The 18,694-nt window shown below is 46.3% G+C and overlaps 3 protein-coding genes across 3 annotated transcripts; 1 reads left to right on the plus strand and 2 right to left on the minus strand.

Moving 5' to 3' along the window:
* LOC8081031 (65-kDa microtubule-associated protein 6) lies at window positions 956–5,992 on the minus strand. The gene is made up of 12 exons (XM_002462428.2): window positions 5,385–5,992; window positions 4,417–4,620; window positions 3,635–3,892; window positions 3,120–3,335; window positions 2,879–3,034; window positions 2,636–2,795; window positions 2,396–2,547; window positions 2,134–2,221; window positions 1,985–2,058; window positions 1,830–1,904; window positions 1,396–1,742; window positions 956–1,295 (listed from the first exon to the last, which is right to left on the minus strand). Exons 1-11 carry the CDS (start codon window positions 5,457–5,459, stop codon window positions 1,410–1,412), a joined length of 1,791 nt encoding a protein of 596 aa, XP_002462473.1. The 5' UTR covers window positions 5,460–5,992; the 3' UTR covers window positions 956–1,295; window positions 1,396–1,409.
* LOC8062766 (protein HVA22) lies at window positions 11,391–13,283 on the plus strand. Its single transcript, XM_021452966.1, has 5 exons — window positions 11,391–12,142; window positions 12,269–12,295; window positions 12,409–12,531; window positions 12,754–12,940; window positions 13,042–13,283. Exons 1-5 carry the CDS (start codon window positions 12,096–12,098, stop codon window positions 13,063–13,065), a joined length of 408 nt encoding a protein of 135 aa, XP_021308641.1. The 5' UTR covers window positions 11,391–12,095; the 3' UTR covers window positions 13,066–13,283.
* LOC8081032 (1-aminocyclopropane-1-carboxylate oxidase 1) lies at window positions 16,945–18,470 on the minus strand. The gene is made up of 2 exons (XM_002462429.2): window positions 18,258–18,470; window positions 16,945–18,102 (listed from the first exon to the last, which is right to left on the minus strand). The coding sequence occupies exons 1-2, from the start codon at window positions 18,369–18,371 to the stop codon at window positions 17,227–17,229; spliced, it is 990 nt and encodes a 329-aa protein (XP_002462474.1). The 5' UTR covers window positions 18,372–18,470; the 3' UTR covers window positions 16,945–17,226.

Raw genomic sequence — 18,694 nt, forward strand, 5'->3', positions numbered from 1 at the left:
CTCATTAGTATTGGGTTGGTGTGTCTTAATCAAAACCAGGTCTGCTGTCGAGCTGCAAAATAGAACTTACATGCTTTGCTAGTTATGCTAGGCTGCAAAATTCGATTTTATACATCAGAAGAAGGGTGCAGTCTTTGCATGACATGGTTAACTGCTGTACATTGCATCTCTGTATACCAATGTGAAAATACTACTGAAGGGAAGTTTCCTGATTCATTTCAGCCTACCCCTTTCGAGGCTCAGCAGCTAGCTACTCGGATTTAAAATATGAACTTCACAGATCCTAGTATGATACAGAAGTCATCCAAAAAAGTGGTACATGCGAGAGTTTTGGAAGGAATAGATGTCAACATTTCATGCAATAACGCTACTGGCTTCATCACATAATGTGCACATTTATAGTTGATCTCAGTTGTGATTCGAGGACATGGATACCACAACTATCTGGTGATTTTCCTGCGACTGTTGTTTTGGCGTTCGAACCGAAAGTCACAGAGATGACAGTGATAAATTCTTCATCCAGGTACTTTCCATAATCCTCTCCTTTTCCATTGTTAAAAAGAAAATGTTCGCTATAAGTGCTTCCAAATTTGACGCTGTGATTGTGCCTTACAATTAATTAATATTGATATTGATCCAATGATCCTTATGATCAATTCAAGAATCAATTAGAATGTGGTAGGAAAGGGTGGTGTCATGCTACCAAAGCCACAGTGACAGTAAAGCTGATGCAATATGTTCATTTTCATCCATCCTCTGCTTATTTAGAGACATTAATTTTGATCCAAACAGTGCATTCCCCATAAGATCATAGCACCAGGCAAGCATAAAAAATCAGATACACAGAATTGCAGCTCACAGAAGACAAATATGCTGTTTCACAAGATATGGACTTTGTCTTTGTTCGTCGCAAAATGGGAGCTCCGGACGCACATCACCACATTGGGAAAACGAGTACTGAAGTAGTAGATTCTGCACACACATTTTTTCATAGCACCTGTACAAATTTGCACACACAAACCAATCACATAACTTATGATATATTACAGCTGACTGCCCAAATCCAAATCACTCCCTACATCTTTTGCCTAATTGTCAATCTACAAAGCCAATAGCTTGATACAAATCAACTTCACACCCAACCCAACCCAAACCAAGTCAACCTATCAAATACTTAGTAGTCGAATACGAGCTAAATATATGACATCAGGAATGTACATGCCAGTGCAAGAACTTCGTATTATGGTGCCCATTTACAATACTCAATACTTCGTCAATCAGACCATTCAATCGTCCTGCAAGAGGAAAAAGCAACACAAACAGTTACTTTAATCAGTGATAAAATTGCCCAAGGTTGTTAGAATTAAGAATGAATGCATCTGAAGTCTGAAGTACCAGCAGTATGGTGTTCATCCAATAGAGGGGGATTCCGGTTCAGAGCCACTGATGGATGTAAATGTTGACAGTGAATCGTCACCAAAGTTCAAATGGGAAGTCGATAGGCGACTTAAATCGCCAAAGTATCTATTATGGCCAGAGTATGATCTGGGCGTCAAAAGCTCAGGAGTAGCACTGCCAAGAGATGATCGACGAGGAGTTGGAGTCTTGAGTCCATTAGTGTTTCCATTTGGCCGGTACCCATTTGTCTTCCTACTTAAGCTGCTCGTTCTCTTTGGGCTTGGTTTAGATCCAAAGATGGCTTCTTTCTCTGCAAGTAGGATACTCTCCAGCTTCTTCTGATCCTGCAAGAATGCAAAAGTCAATTTAAAAGGTCCTATCATTTGAGAACTATCTTCAATCATCAAGTGTGATTGGGTAAGCTATTCAACCCGGTATCGTCGATTTTCCTCTTCTTTCTGCTGCCGATGAAGTCTGTACTCTTCAAGAACAGATATTAGGCGCCCCTATCAAGGCACATGCAAATCAACAAATTAATCAAATAACTTGTGCATGCACACATTGGTCATCCAATTGTAATGCTTACCCCATCATAGAGAAAGGGTTTATTTCTTGCATTTTCCCAAGCAAAGGTTCGGTTTATCAGGTTGTCCACCATACCTGAAAAATTTCTGGGTCATGAATTGAAGTAATTGAAATCTAACATAATTTTACAGCACACATATTGAAACTTACTTGGGATTTTTCTAACCAAAATCCGTGCCTTTTCTGCCCGTTTAAGGTTTATATGAGCACCCCTTCCAGCACTATACCTCTTTGGGTCCTGCAAAAACCCTTTGGTGTCATTTTTCATGATTTAGCTGATTACAGGTTTCTCATGGAAAATGATACTGATTAGTCCATTGCCATCTTTCCAGCTACACTGAATTAGGTACTTTGTGTGTACATAAATGGTATGTGAAACATTTTAATTCCATTCTAGGGATGCTTCCAGTACCTGGTTATATTCTTGAAGCCAAGCATCTTCATCACAAGCAGCAATCCATTTATTTATCCTGTCCATTATATCTTTCCGGCTAAGAGACTCTTCTTTCGCTTTTAATATTTGTGACTCAATATTCGCCAGGAGCTCAGAAGGGTCGATGAGGCCTGGATGGAATAGGCACAAGAATATTATTACTTGTAAAAAAAAAGAACATGTCAATATACTTGCAGAGCAGGATGCAAAAAGAACAACCAGAATCGATCAAAGCATCAGTTTGTTCAGGGGCTGTGCTGACATCAGGTTCTATATGTGCATTTTGGCAGATCTCTTCTAATTCTGCCCTCCTTTTCATAACAATTTCCTTTAGTCTGCTGGTTTTTAGTTTTGTTAACCTCTCAACCTCAGCTTCCATCTGGATGAGAAATGAAAATCGGAATTATTACAGTATGCTGCAAACAAAGTTTAAAGACCCAAACAACAGCAAAGAGGTAAAACCTTATCAATTGTGTCCTTGGAGAGAACTCCAGGTGATGTGATTCCCTCCTCAGGTAATATGAGAATGCTCATTACTTTACTAAATTGTCTCTTTTCTTCTTCAGGAGAGTCCATAAGTTTCCAAAGCTGACATAATGATTCCATTGTCTCTCTCACCTGTCAGTAATAGATCATTTGGAAATGTGTTATGAGCAATTGAAAAGTAATAACTTAAGCGAAGAGAAAGGAACCTCGGGAAGACCTTGTGGATTCTTGACTTTCGTTCTGCTTTTAGCTTATAAATTGTAGTAGCAAGGCCCTCTAGTGTGCTATTACTGATATTTCTTGACTGCTCAATACCATTCTGATGTAAACTGGGATGAACTTCATGTACAGTACTTCCAAAATCAATTCCAAGGACTCCACATAAGGAATGCACTTCATTTATATACTCCAGAACCTTGCGAAGACGCTCAGACTGAAAAAATGCAAACAGGGATCAGAACTGCATATAAAAGACTCTTCGGAAAGTGTACCAAAAAACATTCAGAAGATATATTATTCTGAGTGAAATGTGACAATTTATAGATGACCAAGCATTCTTTAGCATCTGTATTAGCGCTTTCTTTTTCTGTAATGTATGCAGAAGAAGCACCTGTACTAACTCTATCAACCAGAAGTCATGCAATTAGCAATACTAATACCAAAATCCTCAGGAAAAAAAACATTTAAAAAAAAATCTTCAGAAAAGAAGACAGGCAGATTCAGGATGTATACCTTATCTTTCTGAAGGGCACGAAGCTGTGCTTGGTAACTATTAAGCTTCCTTGTTGACAAATCATGTTCCTCAGCAGCAAGACTGCTCACATTACCACCCTGATCGTTATGTTCACTTAACTCAAAGCGGATCTTCTCAATCTGCGATCTAATATCTGAGAACTGCTTGACCCTTTCCTCTTTCTTGCATTTCAAGTTCTCCAGTACTGGGATGACAGCCGCAAGTTGTTCCTTGAGTGGTACAACGCCCTTGTCTTTCTGCCAAAGATGTTGAAAGGTTATAAATTCTCGGTCAGACATCGCACTATCAAGAGCTGTATTTCGTATGACAATAAACTAATATCTGCAGAATATAGTGCAATACAAACTACTGTGTAACATTGATACTCTCTCTGTTTCAAATTATAAGTTGTTTTGACTTTTTTGGTAGATCCATTTTGCTATGCATCTAAATATAATAATATGTCTAGATTCATAGCAAAATGAATGAACCAAAAAAGTCAAAGGAAGTTGTAATTTGGAAAAGGAGGGAGTACTGCTAACTCAGACAGTGTAGAAAGAACTGACTGAAGCTTGGCATACTCCCCTAGTTCCCTAGCTTGTAATAAAGACTGAAGAGAGCCTTGAGCAATCTTAAAAATCAAGTCTCCTCAAGAGGCTTCATATATCTACAATCTATATTCCACTTCAACAAGAAGCAAACCATGCATGTCCATATGATGCAACCAACCTAATTAGTGCGTCACCTCACCATCAGTCCATCACCATGTATAGTTGTATACCTTCAAGTACAGCTTGTGCTCCCCCAGAGTTGCCATCAGAGATGCAACTTCAGCTTCTTTGGCAGCCACTGACTGGTGCAACTGGACCCTAGTCCGATTGGCATCGTCCACCTTCCTGCGGTAGACTTCCAAGCATTCTCTTTCGATGTCCAGCAACGCCTTGTTCTTCTCGGCCTCACTTTCTCCTACCTCTGCCCAGATTTGCTGATTGCAAGATCCAACATTGCATGAGTTAATGAGCAAACACTAGAATAGTAGACTTAGATTAAATACAGATAAAATGACACAGGCAATTTCAGAGTACATTTTGGTTAGTATGGCCTAAGTCATGAACTCTCTGATCAATAGCATATTAATTTGTAAAGGTAAACAGTAAAGCTCAATTGTCCCATCTTTTAACTGTCTGCTGCACTCGTAGAGCCAACCAAAATTGTTTTTTCGGCTGCTGAAGAACCATAAAGGTGAAAAAGGAGAGCCATCCATAATAAAGCTACTGCACTGCATCAAGGAATTCGCCTGCCGAGCAGAGCAGTTCACCACCCGGAAAAGGAGAATACAGAAAAAAAATCGCCGTGCATAACTCAAGGGGGCAGAAATTTTTTAATTTTTCTGCAACCATGGAAAATAACCTAAACAACTGGAGAAACCATGGAACACACAGCTCTGAAGCTGCCTGTGTCATTTTATCTGCAATTAATTTAACTGAAGAAACTAAAAAAACCTGAAAAAAATTTACACACAGAGATTCGAGACAACTAACAACTGAAGAAACCAAAAAATGGCGATAAAATCTGTAGAATTGCAATTTTTCACCCAGTAAACGAGACAAAACCTGAAGACGCGCAAAGAGAGGACGAATTAACGAAGCACACGAGGGAATCTCGGATACGTAGTGTCAGCAGTGCCATTTAACAAACACGTCGGGATAATTATGGCAAAACGGGTTTCTAAAGCAAGTTGAATGATACCTGAAGCTCCCTGAGCAGAGCACCACAGCTGGGACCTTCCATGCCCAAGCCCAAGCCAGCACCTACGCCCACCATTGAAGAACTACTAGAGCAGCTGCGAAGGAGACCTTCACTCTCCAGTCCCCCAGAGACCAGTAAGACGCCGGGAACACGAGCGAGGAGAGAGAAGTGAAAGGAGGAGCGGGCAAGGTTCAGACTCCCTGACCCATGGGCGCTCAGCTACGGCCTGAGCTAGCTAGGCCATGAGCAAAGCTGCAGATGAACTTTCTAGCTTCCTATTCCCTCGACGCCTTGGGATTTGGGATAAGAGAACAACACCAGGAGGTTACGAAAAAGGAGACACCAAATGCCAGCAGCTCGGGGGCCAGAGAAGCTCTTTTTCATGGTGGTTTTTGGAGTTTTAAGCCATCTTTGTCTCCTTTTTATTTTGTCTGTGTGTTTATGAGAATTATGCAGCTTTTCTCTTCATCCGAATTTTGGTTGGTTGGGAGTATTTGCTAGGTGGTTTGGGAGGCTCTTCACTAGTTTATGTTGGGGAAGGTAGTGAGCCACAGCGCTGAGAAAGTGAGAAGTGAGAGAAGAGATGGTGGAGGGTAGAGGGCAATGGATGGTGGCCTTTGTTTTCAGTTATTTAATGGTGAGGTAAGGTGTGCACCTGTGCTGTGCATGGAAGATTCCCTCAAACTTTTGTCCAAACTACTCCACAGACGTGGTTTGGGTAGAGTGATCTTAAACTAAAAAGATGTGATCAAGCAGAAGATGCTAGTGCACCAATGCACCATACTACCGCGAATTGAAGCATTACAGGCCATCCTAGTTACAACGAGCGTTACCGAGCTAACATTACGTTCGTAGTTTTGTATAAGAATGTCCTCTTAACCTGGGCTTCATGTTTACTGTACTTACCGGCAAAAATTCTGAAAAAAGCCTGTTTTGATGGCCCTTGGTCAGATTGTGAATGAAGGAGGGGAAAAAAGGGGGGAAGAGGAGAGCAGCAAGTTGCAGAAAAGATCACTGAATCCTCCTGACCGCGCCGGGCGCCTTGATGTTGCGACTGAAGGTACGCATGGGATCATGTGAGGCTGCTACAGTGCCCATCTTCTCCGGCATCTTTCCGTGTTTGGGGCATGCAAGACGGTGCGCCGGAAAAGGCATCCGCAACCTTACTCGCGTGGTATTGGTACCGGCACTGTCCTCTGCGAAAATCCGTGCAAAATGCCAGGGAAACCCCAAGAATTAGCCTCCCATAATGCAGCTCATCATTCCTCGCACGAACTCACTCACGTACGGCTCGTCTTGATTGTCTACAGGTACCGAATCACTGTCATCATATAACGCAGTAAGTACATTTGTGCATAGTCTACAGGTACAGAATCACTATCGCATTCCCAACTCGCAACGCAAGCATTATTGAGCCATGGAGTCAAAGGCGGCCTCCTTCAGGCTTCAGCAAACCATACGCATGCGTCCGTTTCTTGCACCCATGCATCGACCGGCAGCAGATTCAGGTCAACTCGCTAAGCTGATCAACCTCCCTCATCATGCATGCATGCGTGCGTGGATGCATATAATGCATTCGTTTAATCCTCCTACAGAGAGCAGTTCCGTCTCTTCCGTGCGAGCGCTTAGCAAAAATCTGGAGCGATTAGGTCTGCTTGATTAATCATGCGCGTCGACGTCGTCAGCGCAGCAGCTGATTGGGAGGAGGAAGAATATAATGGATCCCGCATTCCAACGCGACGAGGGCAAAGGGCTTGAGGTTGACGCCGGACCGAACGCACGCACGCCCACCACAGTGACCCCCCCGCAGCTTCAGACGGGTCTGCGTCGCGTATGCATTGCACTGCTGTCTACTACTGTCTGCATTGCATGGGATGAGCGAGGATAAGATCATCTACAAATCCTTATTATGGCTAGTGATGGGAGCTACATAGCATCTTGTCTTGTTTTAAACATGGGAAATTGTTCACCGTTCTCCTCTTCTCTTTTAAATACAGAATTTATTTATAATATTGCATCCTGAATTTGTGTAACAAATAAATAGATAGTGAGGCACTACAACTACAAAGGCGGTTGAATGAGCAGTGGAAGGATCAGTTTTGGAGATTATTTTACCTGATGATGGACAGGTGGAACCGTGGAATCGAGTTCTTTGTCTGCTCTCAGCTCTCAGACGTAGCTCTGTCTGTGTGTTGGTGCCTGCCTAATGATAGCCTCCCTTTTATTATTTAATTTTTTTGTGCAAGATTAAAGTGAGAGACGCTGAATTGGGAGTCAATTAGGATGGCATGATGAGTGAAGGTGAAGCTGTCCCAGCCCTGAACCAGCAAGACGCCAACAAAGCGCCATCGAGCGAATTCAGGGGGGGGAGAGCTCAGAGCCGACCGTGATCTCAACTGAAGAACGGTGTCCCCTCCCCTCCCTGTCCGTAGCTAGCTGGCTGCCTACTCGCTACCACTCCGAAGTCTTCACTAGAAGAGCAGGCTGCAGGGCCTCTCATCCCAATCAGGTGCTCCTGTTCTTCCTTATCCACTCATGAACTTATCTGCACAGATACTACTGTCATCATTGATCCGAGCTTGCATTCTGACGGCCCAAATGCACAAATGATTGCCTAATCCCGTCAGTGCATGCATGCATGGGGCTGGACCATCGTATCGTCTGCACTCTGCGTCTCAGGGGATTGTCTACTCTCTACTCTGTGGTTCTTCTTTAATTACCTTTCCTCTTTTCTTTTTCCCGTTGCATAGGATAATGTGTCGGGGTAATGACACCAAAGTTGAGAGATTCAAACTTTGAAATGCCCATTTACCTAAATAAATGTTTTGTATATCTACAACCCTACCTCCTTTTTCCATTTATTTAGGACTGCAAGTAGCCCCCTCCAAGTAATTAAGTTGCGCGTGACTGTCAGTTGAGACACGGACCCAATGCGCTCACCCGGTGATGCTCATGCACGATCTGCCGCTTTGCAAATTGGATTCCAGCAAGCACCGAATGCAAAGATTAAAGAAAAAATTGCGTGCCTTTTAACTGTCGGTGGTGGCCTTTGCGTTGCGAGTTGGGAGAAGGAAAACAAAAGGAAATGACCAAAACGGAGCCCGTGGCCACTGGGACAGACACCAACAGATGAGCTTCTCACGTCCGGCGAGGCCACTGGTTGGAGCTCAGCGTCCCCACCGCTCTCACATCCTCATTCCTCACAGCGCGCAAACTAGATCCAGCAGCGATCCGACCGCCGTAAACATAAGCGCCGTGCTGACACCGGAGAGGGGGCACCGAACGGACGGGAGCCTCCTCACCTGTTGCACGTCGGCAGGGACGAAAAGTCGGGATGCAAGCGGGCCTGTCTGCAGACACCCTGCACGACGCCGCGTCACCTGCCTCCAGAATCTGCTTGCTCCGCAGGACCCGCCAGCTCGTGCTTTGCTAATCGCCAAATCCTGTTAGGCTTTGCAGTAATAAATAAGGAGACCTGTTGCCTGCAGGAGCCCGCATGCGAGCCCGCAACGCCGAGTATACACTTCTCCAAGCAACATAGCTAGCGCATCTTTAGAATGCGGTTGGGGCGGGGAGGAGCCAACATCGGCCAAGCAGGGGGGCAAACATGGCTTTCAAAGATGAGATCGACGGAATGATTAGCAGATTGGAATAAAAAGAACGAAGAAGAGAGGAAGAGACACATGGATGGTTGTCACCGGAGGAATACCAGGGTTGCTGTCTTCGCTCCGAAGACCAGCGCTTCCCTAGCGACAGTGCGCCACGGCGACAGATACATCACTCGAGCTGCTCGAAGTGGATGCGGCGCTAGCACCACGGAGTCCACGCTCGTGCGGCGGATGCAGCGCCGGTGCTTCGCACACGTAGTAGGTTCTGCATGTGCAGGAGCCCTGTTCTAACCCATCAGCCATTGCAGGCTTTACTGCTTAAGCCCGCATCAACTCAAGCAGGCGCCCGCAGTATCCACAAGGTCAGTTTTTGGCAGGTCGGCCTGCACCTGCTTGCATCCCTAACGAAAAGGGTCCACCGGTGCACGATCGAGTCGGCGGTCCAGGAACAGAAAAGTGGATGCGAGATCGATCGTCAGCGGCGTACGTACGTGATCCTTTCGTTCGGCCGTGACTGCTGATCGACACCTCGACGACGGCACGGATGATGCGCTCCAGCGCAGGGCCAGGCTGTCACTCGACCAGCGTCGCCGTGCGGCAGCAGATACTGCTACGCACGAGGAGGGGGCCGGGCCGGGCCGGACGCGGATGGTCCGGATCGTACGCCACGGCGACGTGGGCGCCCGCGAGCCCCGAGGCCCGAGCGGTGGCTGCGCCAACGGCTTCTGCCGGCTCCGCGGCTCGAGTGCAAAAAACTGCTTTCGACGACTACTAGAACGTAGTAGCAGGCGGGGGGCCGACGGAGTAGGTAGGCATCGGGCTGGTCGGGTCTGGGTAGCAAAAGCCGTGCCGTACTTCCCCGGCCGCCGGCATCTCTCCGATGGTGACGGCCCAACCGTACGAGAAAAAAAAACACAAGTTCGTACGTGGTGACTGGAGAGCAGAGCAGGACAGTAGGTCCGTGAGACAGTGTGAGGATAAACATGGTGAGAGGGCGGTGGGGACGCTGAGGTCCAACCAGTGGCGATGAAGCGATGCGATGCACCGGCCCCTTCTTGCCCGTCGCCACTGGCGACCTGGTGGCGAAACTCATCCGGATAACGCGTACAGTACGTATCGTATCTAGTACTATTCATCGCATGCGCCTACTTGGAGCTTGATTGGGTTGGTTAAGCAGCAAATGACATGTCATTTTCAGGTATTTGCATTGGTACTATACACATGATCTTGTTCCGCACAGGTACGTACAGCCGCCTTTGGGTTGTATGGTACTCCTACTTCACTGCCCAATATGCTTTGGCATTGGCAGGCTCATAGATGTATTCGTACTATACTCCTGCATCAACTGAAGTAGACGTTGGACAGAGCTAGCACAATAACGCATGTACTAGGATGGATGCCTTGAGAACATGGCAGGCATGCGTCTCTGTTCCTGCTTCAACTCGTGGTCTCAGAGCTTCTCTGATGGAAGACAATGGTGAAGCAAAGGACAGTAGTAGGCGAGGCTGGTTAGTGCATGCAATCTCTACTACAGAGCTCGTATACGTTGGGAGTTATGTCAATCGATGGCGCTTCTGGCTTCCCATATAGTACGATCAGCCTTTGACACCGCAGCACTGATCCCATGCGCAGCCAATCGCGAACAGACGAACCGTTCACCGGAGGTTAGCGCCAATCATTGGCCGCATTCAGCTTTGCATCTGCCGACATGCTTGCATTAAAAATAAGCACACGAGTCCATCTAATCTAAGCGGCACTCCAGGCGAGGACAATGCAGGCGTGACACCCACAGCTACCTGAAAAGATTTCAGCTGCAGTTTCGTAGCTGGTTGTCCTTTTCGTTCCTCTCTCGCGTTCACAGTTCAGACAGCCACCACGCTGTCAGATTATCACTCTATCTAGCACAGAACACTAGCAGCATGCATAATCTGAAGGTACAGCCGTACAGGACAAGGTACAGTACACCAGTCATCGGACCTGAATACCTGATTCAGTCTGAGCGCTTCTCTTCTCTATCCACTACCGAACTGTGGAGTCTGCAATATCCATATTTCTTTTAGGGCCAAGGAAATAATTTCAGCATGAAATGGGCCTAAGACACGTGTTTTGCACAGCCCACTTCGTAAACCTTGTCTGCTTCAGTTTCGGGCCTTCCGATTCGCTTTTGGCCCGTGTTTACTTTCCGAGGGAAAAAATTTCGCGGTACCGTAGCACTTTCGTTTGTTTGTAAAAATTATTGTCCAACCATGGACTAATTAGATTTAAAAGATTCGTCTCGTAAATTTCGATCAAACTATGCAATTAGTTTTTATTTTTATCTATATTTAATATTTCATGCATACGTCTAAAGATTCGATGTGACGGGGAATTTTTTGAAAAATTTTGGGTTTTTGAGTGGAAGTAAACAATGCCCTGAAATTTGAAGCCTCAACCATGGCTCACTCTGATAGTCTGATCCCCTAAAGAAGAAGAAGAACAAAAAAAACATGGCTCACTCTGGTAGTCTGCCTGCTGTAAACAGAAGAATACTAAAACTTCAACTCACGGTACAAGTTGTTTTCAGAGACGAGATAGGATGCCCGGCTTTCCCTGATCCCCTGGTTCCGATTCCGACGAAGGAAAACGAAACGAGGCCGTGCCTCGAGGAAAGGCGCCGCCGCATGCGATCGATGCAACAAGCACATGCGCCGCCGTGGTCCGGGACCGGGAGGGAAGCGGGGGAGCAGCTAGGCATTTTCACTTTCACCACGCAAAGCGATTCGAGCCTGGGGGAGATCTGGTCGGGCGAGGGCGCGACCCGGCCTGCCTTGGACGCCACGTCCAAGCTAGGCACCCGATGCGGTGCATGCCATCCCCTGCATCGTCCTCCGCCCTCCCGATCACGTCTCACGATCATCATCTCAGGCAGAGTATAAAGCCCAAAATACTAGCCTTCCCCGTTCCATCCCCGACCTACTGAATCTCCCTCTCTTTCCTCGGTGCCCCACTAGCTATCCCGTTGCCTATCGATCCTTTGCCTTCCTCCAGGAATCGCGCTAGCTAGCTTCCGCGTTCTGATCAAGTTTGTTTGGTGCGTGAGCGTGACTACGATCGGAATCGGAAGATGGGTAAAACATGGGCGCTCATCACCCACCTCCACGCTCTTGCAGGGTAAATGCTTGCTGCTGCTGCTGCTGATCATCTCCTCCGGCTCATCCGGTCCTCTAAACGATCTTTATTCCGCGATTAGTGACCTTGCTATTGCTGATGTTCTTCAATTTTCTCTTGTGTGTGCAGGCCGAGTCTCACTCTGATATACCCTCTGTAAGTGAACAAACAAAGATTAGCAGGGGTGCTTTGCTGGTTCATCGTATTCTTTTTTTACCAATCAATGGCGTAACTAATACACGCGTGCAAGATGGTAACGTGTGTATCAGGTACGCGTCGATCTGCGCGATGGAGAGCACGACCAAGGTGGACGACGAGCAGTGGCTGGCCTACTGGATAATCTACTCCTTCATCACCCTCTTCGAAATGGCCGCCGAGAACGTCCTCTACTGGTAATAACCTATATATCACTTCTCTATGTCCTGCATAATAATGCAGTTTTTGGCTGAAATAATGCTTGTCGACGCTGTAAATATACACACATACTTGCATTCTTGGATCAAGACGGTAAATTATTGTACAATGTACACCATCTTAATAGTCATAATCAAATAAAGATTCAAAGACAGAGAGTAAAGAAGGCCGTTGCTGCTCCTTCTTTCCTTCCTTCGCAGGATACCGCTGTGGTATGAGGCGAAACTGCTCTTGGTGGCGTGGCTGGTCCTGCCGCAGTTCAGGGGCGCCTCCTTCATCTACGACAAGTTCGTCAGGGAGCAGCTGAGGAAGAACGGGGTGAGGCTGCACGATCACCATGGCCACGGCCACGGCCACGCCGCCGATCACGTGCCCGACGTCTTCCAGGTATGTGTGTGTGTGTCTTTGCTGATTGCATCGATCGCTCACGCGTGGACGCCGGCTAATAAGCTTTTCTCTCTCGCGGCGCTCGTTTGCTGAACGCGCAGAATGAGCATCATGGCGTGCACTGAGAGGAGAGCTCCCCTGGAGAATCTACGTTGTTCATCGGAGAAGAAACCTGACCGGCCAGAGTCATTCCATCTTGGTAATACAATGGAGCCACCGGTTCGTGTGTCATCACCTCAACTGCGCAGGACGGCCGGGTGACCGTGTCTCATAAGCTCTTGTGCTGTGCTCACTGTATCACATCGTAACAACACTTGGGCATCGATCCAGTCTGTGCTCGTCCTAATTCATGGTCATGACTGTTCAGCTGAGAAATTTATTTGTGACGAATAAATTTGAAAAGAGATTGTATAACTGTGTTGCTGAAAACATTCCGAATGTTGGATTATTCGTGCGTGAGGTATACAGTACATGGTTGTTTAATTGGATTCCAAGCGATATACTAAAAATAGAGATGCAAACAAGAGATTTACAATCAACCAATCCCTCTAATCATGTCCTACCTGACCCTATATTCGATCTCTACCAATACCCTAAGATCCACCTAGCTTACCGAAGATCCACCAATACTCGTAGTGTGAGCAACACGGATTCTCAAACTAGAGTGGAAGAAAACAAATTTGGCAAGTGGATGAAAGCCCTATTTTTGTTGAGGTCGTCCAGACTCCAGACCAATACATTGTGATCGCAGTCGTAGCTCTGTGGGCGAGCATAGGTCCAAAGTATCAACACAAGCACACACATGCACATGATCTCTGTTTTATCCTGAAGAGAACGATTACAACCGGGGCAATGGTGGCTTGGTGGTCTAGTGAATCATATGCTAATTGAAGTGATGACTAGCCAATGTTGCAACGAGTACTAGAAGTGGCATGGGTGGGCACCATTGAACACATCTAGGTCCCAGAATTCAGCTTTGAGGGGGTTTTGTGATTGGTGAGCACAAATCCTGAGGGAGTTCAATTGGTGGTGGATGGAGCGGCGGGGTAGGCTGGATCGCCTGTACAGGTCAACCTTCGATTGTTTGTTGTTGCTGCTCTCTTGCTATGGCTGGAAGGAGAGGAACAAGCGTACTTTCAACTCCCAAAGCTCTCCTGTTGGCGCGGTGGCTCAGGCCGTTGCAGTGGAGGCAGAGGACTGGGTTGAGGCGGGGTTCTCCTGCACTGCATCTCCTTACTAACTCCCTACTGGTCACATCATCTGTCTACCCTGTAATAGCTCTGTTCTGTGTTTCTACTAGTTAGGCTGCTGCTGGCGTTCTTTTGGCCCCTCACCATCTGCTGAGCTTGCTTGGTGTACTAAGTTGTTAACTCCTTTCCCTCTTAATAAAATACGGGCTCGAGTAGCTTTGTTTGCGAAAAAAAAAATAAGAGCGAGGCAAAAAATGGTCCTGTTGGAAGGTTTTAAGTCAACGATCTTAAAGAAGTTGAATTGGTTGAGTTCGAACTTACTAAAACATGCTAAAAACACAAGAAACGTGCATCAGATAATAGGGGTGATACCCGATGGATTGTCTAGTGGCACTATGACCATTATAGTTAAGACTTAGCTCTAGTGAGTGGTCACTATATGATGCGATGTGACTTTGTGACACACCAGCGAACCATCCAAGGCTTTACCTCTTATATAAGTGCTTCCTCTAGCTCATTTGGAGTAGTTATTTTCACCAATAGTGAGAGCACTTATATAGGAAGTTTGTGAAGCATAGGAGAGCCATTCAAGGTGAGAGAGGTAGCCTTTGTTTACTACCATGATGTTGCTCGGATTTCTTTGAGTTTTGTACGATAGTAGTCAAAGGCTAATAACTCTCTCACCTTAAACCAAAATTTGAGGGCTCGGCAGCCCCCTACTCAAACCCTCAAAGTAGGAAAGTCCCTTAAATCCCATCTTTGAGCCTTATTCCCGTGGGCATCGACCGTGGCTCCTATTCGGTGATTGGTTGTTTTTTGTCTGTGTGTGAGATACTTTTCCTCACTCCCGCGCATGCTCCTTCTCTTTCCTCTCTGTCATTCCCCTTACCATGAGCTTCTGTTCTTGTCATACCACCTGCCACACCCCTCCTACCATGGGTGCCCTTACCCCCATTATGCCACTCCCTACCGCTGAGCACCTCCTCGTTGCAGTGCCACTTCCTGTTGTGCTAGCCAATGAGGCGAACCTTAGTGGAGAAGAGCTACAACTGCCAGCAAATAGAATGCACTGACAATGGTGGGTGGAGATGCATCAGCAGGGCCAAGCAAAGGTAAAGAGAAAGTGTGCACTGACAAGTAGGTTCCGCATGTCATATAAGAATAGGGCCTACATTTAAAGGCCATTGTTGGAGTTGAAGCAATTATTTGAGGGCTCGAAAAGTAAACATAATCCTCAAGCACCAAGTAGGAACCCTTATTTAGGGTCGCTTGGTTGGAGTTGCTCTTACTCTTAGGGTGTTATTTATGCTTTTTATTCATATCGAGTATGTATTACTTAATTTTTTAAGACTCAAGCGATGCTTAAATTATTATTAAAATAATTCTATAAGAACCTACATAACTGAAGACTTAATCAACATATTTGAATTTGGCAGGTGTAACATTATACAAATACTCTTATACAATTATACTAATACACCAGTAATACTATAAAGTTGCATTAACATTGGAGGCTCTATTTAGGCTCTATGTTAGTTCTCGCATGCCTCACCAAGTCACCATAAAAAGAGATAGTTCTTAAATTTTTCTTACAAAATATCAAAACTGTTTTAAATTACACATCCTCTATATATTTATTATTATCTATGTGGATTTCTTTATAACTTTACAAGTAGGTACCATGAATACTTCAGAATTAAATTGTTTATGAACTACACAAATTTGGCTATTGACCTAAATTAACTCATTATCAGCTTCTAAATTACACATATATAGAATTATAATAAAACCAACTAAAACACTCATAATACCTCCTTCTAATTAAGTTACTCATGTGTACCATTATGAAAAGATTTTCCAAATTTATTACCTAAAAATAATCTAAAATGACGTTATTTTTCATCCTTCCTTGAGCTTTTATGCTGCTGTTGGGCTGCATGTTACTTTCTGAAGTCCAAAGACCAAACCTAAAAAGAAAGAAATTATATGGCTTGACATACATATTAAACACAAATGGCAAACTAGAGTGTAGCTTAATTAGTTTGATTCCTTGTGATGAAATCTCTTCATCTAGGTTTAAGTTTTTAACTTGGCACATGTGCCTGTACTTTTTCTAACCACAATGATGCTCTTGTGGTTATTTTGTAATCTCGAAGAAATCTATCGGCAGTCTTTCGTGTGTATGTGGGTTCGTTCACAAGGATGAGGGTGCATGCATGTTTGTGAACATTAGTATGTGTTTGTCTTGTGATCTCAGATAAAAAAGAACATAACAACAACATGAAGAAAACCAAAAAAAATAATACTTTGTACAGGAATCAGATTTAGTAGAGTAATACAGTAAGAAGACATAGTTCATGTATACACACAACTGTAGATTATTCACCTCTAAATCCGAGACCATATTTGTTCCATGGAGTTCTATTATTTGCATATTGTTTGCACGTGCAATCGTGCAAACACCCGACCTAATGCAAGTATCTTTGATTATTAGAGCTCACTAGATTAACCTCCAAATCCAAAATCAAATGCGTTCCATGGAGTTCATTATTTCCATTTTCAAAAAATATTGTTTTGCACGTGTAGTCGTGCAAACACTCGAGTAAATGCACTAATTTGATGATTAAAGAGTTCACGAGATTAATTGTTATGCTTTGTTTCCTTTAAGAATCATTTCTTAATAATGTGTCTCGAGAGACTCCAGAAGTTGCATGTAATAGTTGATCCCTTGACGCGTAATGAAACGTGACTCTGCTGATTAATAATAGTAAGAACATTATAACATGACTTCACTTAAACAATCACAGTAGTGTCAAGTTTAAATCTATCTTGATGTTTTTATTGGTGAAACGAGAATTCTAGCTAGGTACTGTTTTTGCATAGATGGGTCCATTTTGGCATGAGTTCATAATTTCGAAAGGAGAACACGAACAGTTTTGTAAAGTAAGACATATTACAGAACAGAGTGCGCGACACATATAACTAGCTAGCAGGCTGACTAGCGAGCGAAGAAGAGCAGAGAGGGACCAGACCAGGCATACATAGATGATCATGCAGCAGATACATCTCGAACAGTAAACCAGAGCAAGGTACTTTTTACGCGATGGCTATGCAGTTGGAGCTGTCCGTCTCCATGGACCTGAAGGCCTCGAACCGTGGCTCCTTGGCCTCGAACTTGTGCCGCACGTACAGCTTCATGTAGTCCTCGAACACGAACCTGGGGTACACCCCGACCCCATCCCCATTCCCCGCGGCGGCCTCCTGGTCCTGGGCCTTGTTCACCAGCGCCGGCGCGGGAAAGATGACGGCGTCGCTGCCCGGGTTGTAGAAGGAGGCGATGGACATCCTGTTGCCGTCGGGCTGCGCCACCACCCGGTGCATCACGCTCTTGTACGCGCCGTTGGTGACCACCTCCAGCTGGTCTCCCAGGTTGACGACGATGGCGTGGCGCAGCGGCGGCACGTCCACCCACTCGCCGCCCTTGAGCAGCTGGAGCCCGCCGACGCGGTCGTCCTGGAACAGCAGGATGATGCCGCCGGCGTCGGTGTGCGCGCGCAGGCCGCTCACGAGGTCCGGGCGCGGGCACGGCGGGTAGCTGCTCACCTTGGTGCCGAACGTCGGGGCGCCCGTGCTGCGCCCGCGGAACGCCCGCGCGAGGTAGCCCCCCTCGAGGCCGAGGTTCTCGCAGAGGAGGTCCAGCAGCCGCTCCGCCAGCGCCTCCAGCTCGCCGGCGAACCGCCTCATCACGCGCCGGTAGCCGTCGTCGAGGTCCGGTATCTCGGCGAGGTTGGATTCCGGGAGGTGGCGGACGAAGAAGGTGCTCTCCCAGTCCAGGTTCTCCGCCGCCTTGGCGTCCGCGAGCGTCTTGCTGGCGAAGTCGAGGAACCTCTGCTCGCGCACCCGCTTGTAGTGGTCCTTGGTCAGCTTCTCCACCTCGTCCATCAGCTCCGTCGAGATGCCGTGGTTCAGAATCTGCACGGCAAGAGGGGGGAATAATAATACAAATTAATAAACAAAACAAACAGAGCATCATGAAAACCCATACATGCATCAACGACAAATATATATGTTGTTTTAATTAGTTCCTGGAGTTGGATTAGTTCTCTCCTTCCATGCTGAACATTTACCTCGAAGAAGCCCCAGTTCTCGCACGCATCGCGCAGCAGCTCCATCGCCGCCGGCCTCTCCTCCCCGGCGAGCAGCCCCATGTCGATGATCGGGAATGACAATGCAGGCGCCATGCTACTCGCTCGCTGTTTCTTGCTTATGGTGTGCGTGTCTAATGCTGAACGCTGGACGCTGGAGTGAAGTGTGAGTGGAGTCAGGGTCGGGCGCCATTTGTAGCGGAGTGGACGACCTTGGTACCGTCCGTCCGCCGACTTGTCAGCACGCAGCAGCTCTTGCTGATGGACAGGGCATTGACCTGTGGGCACCCACGCCCATGTGGGCGGCGCGTGTTGGGCCGTCTCATCCCGGGCCCTCAGCATGCACGCACGGGATTCTCTTGCCGTTACCGCTCGCGGCACGGCGAAATACGGAAGCCGCGTCGAGCACTCCAGCTCGG

Source organism: Sorghum bicolor, chromosome 2 (assembly GCF_000003195.3).
Source record: "Sorghum bicolor cultivar BTx623 chromosome 2, Sorghum_bicolor_NCBIv3, whole genome shotgun sequence".
Lineage (NCBI taxonomy): Eukaryota > Viridiplantae > Streptophyta > Magnoliopsida > Poales > Poaceae > Sorghum > Sorghum bicolor.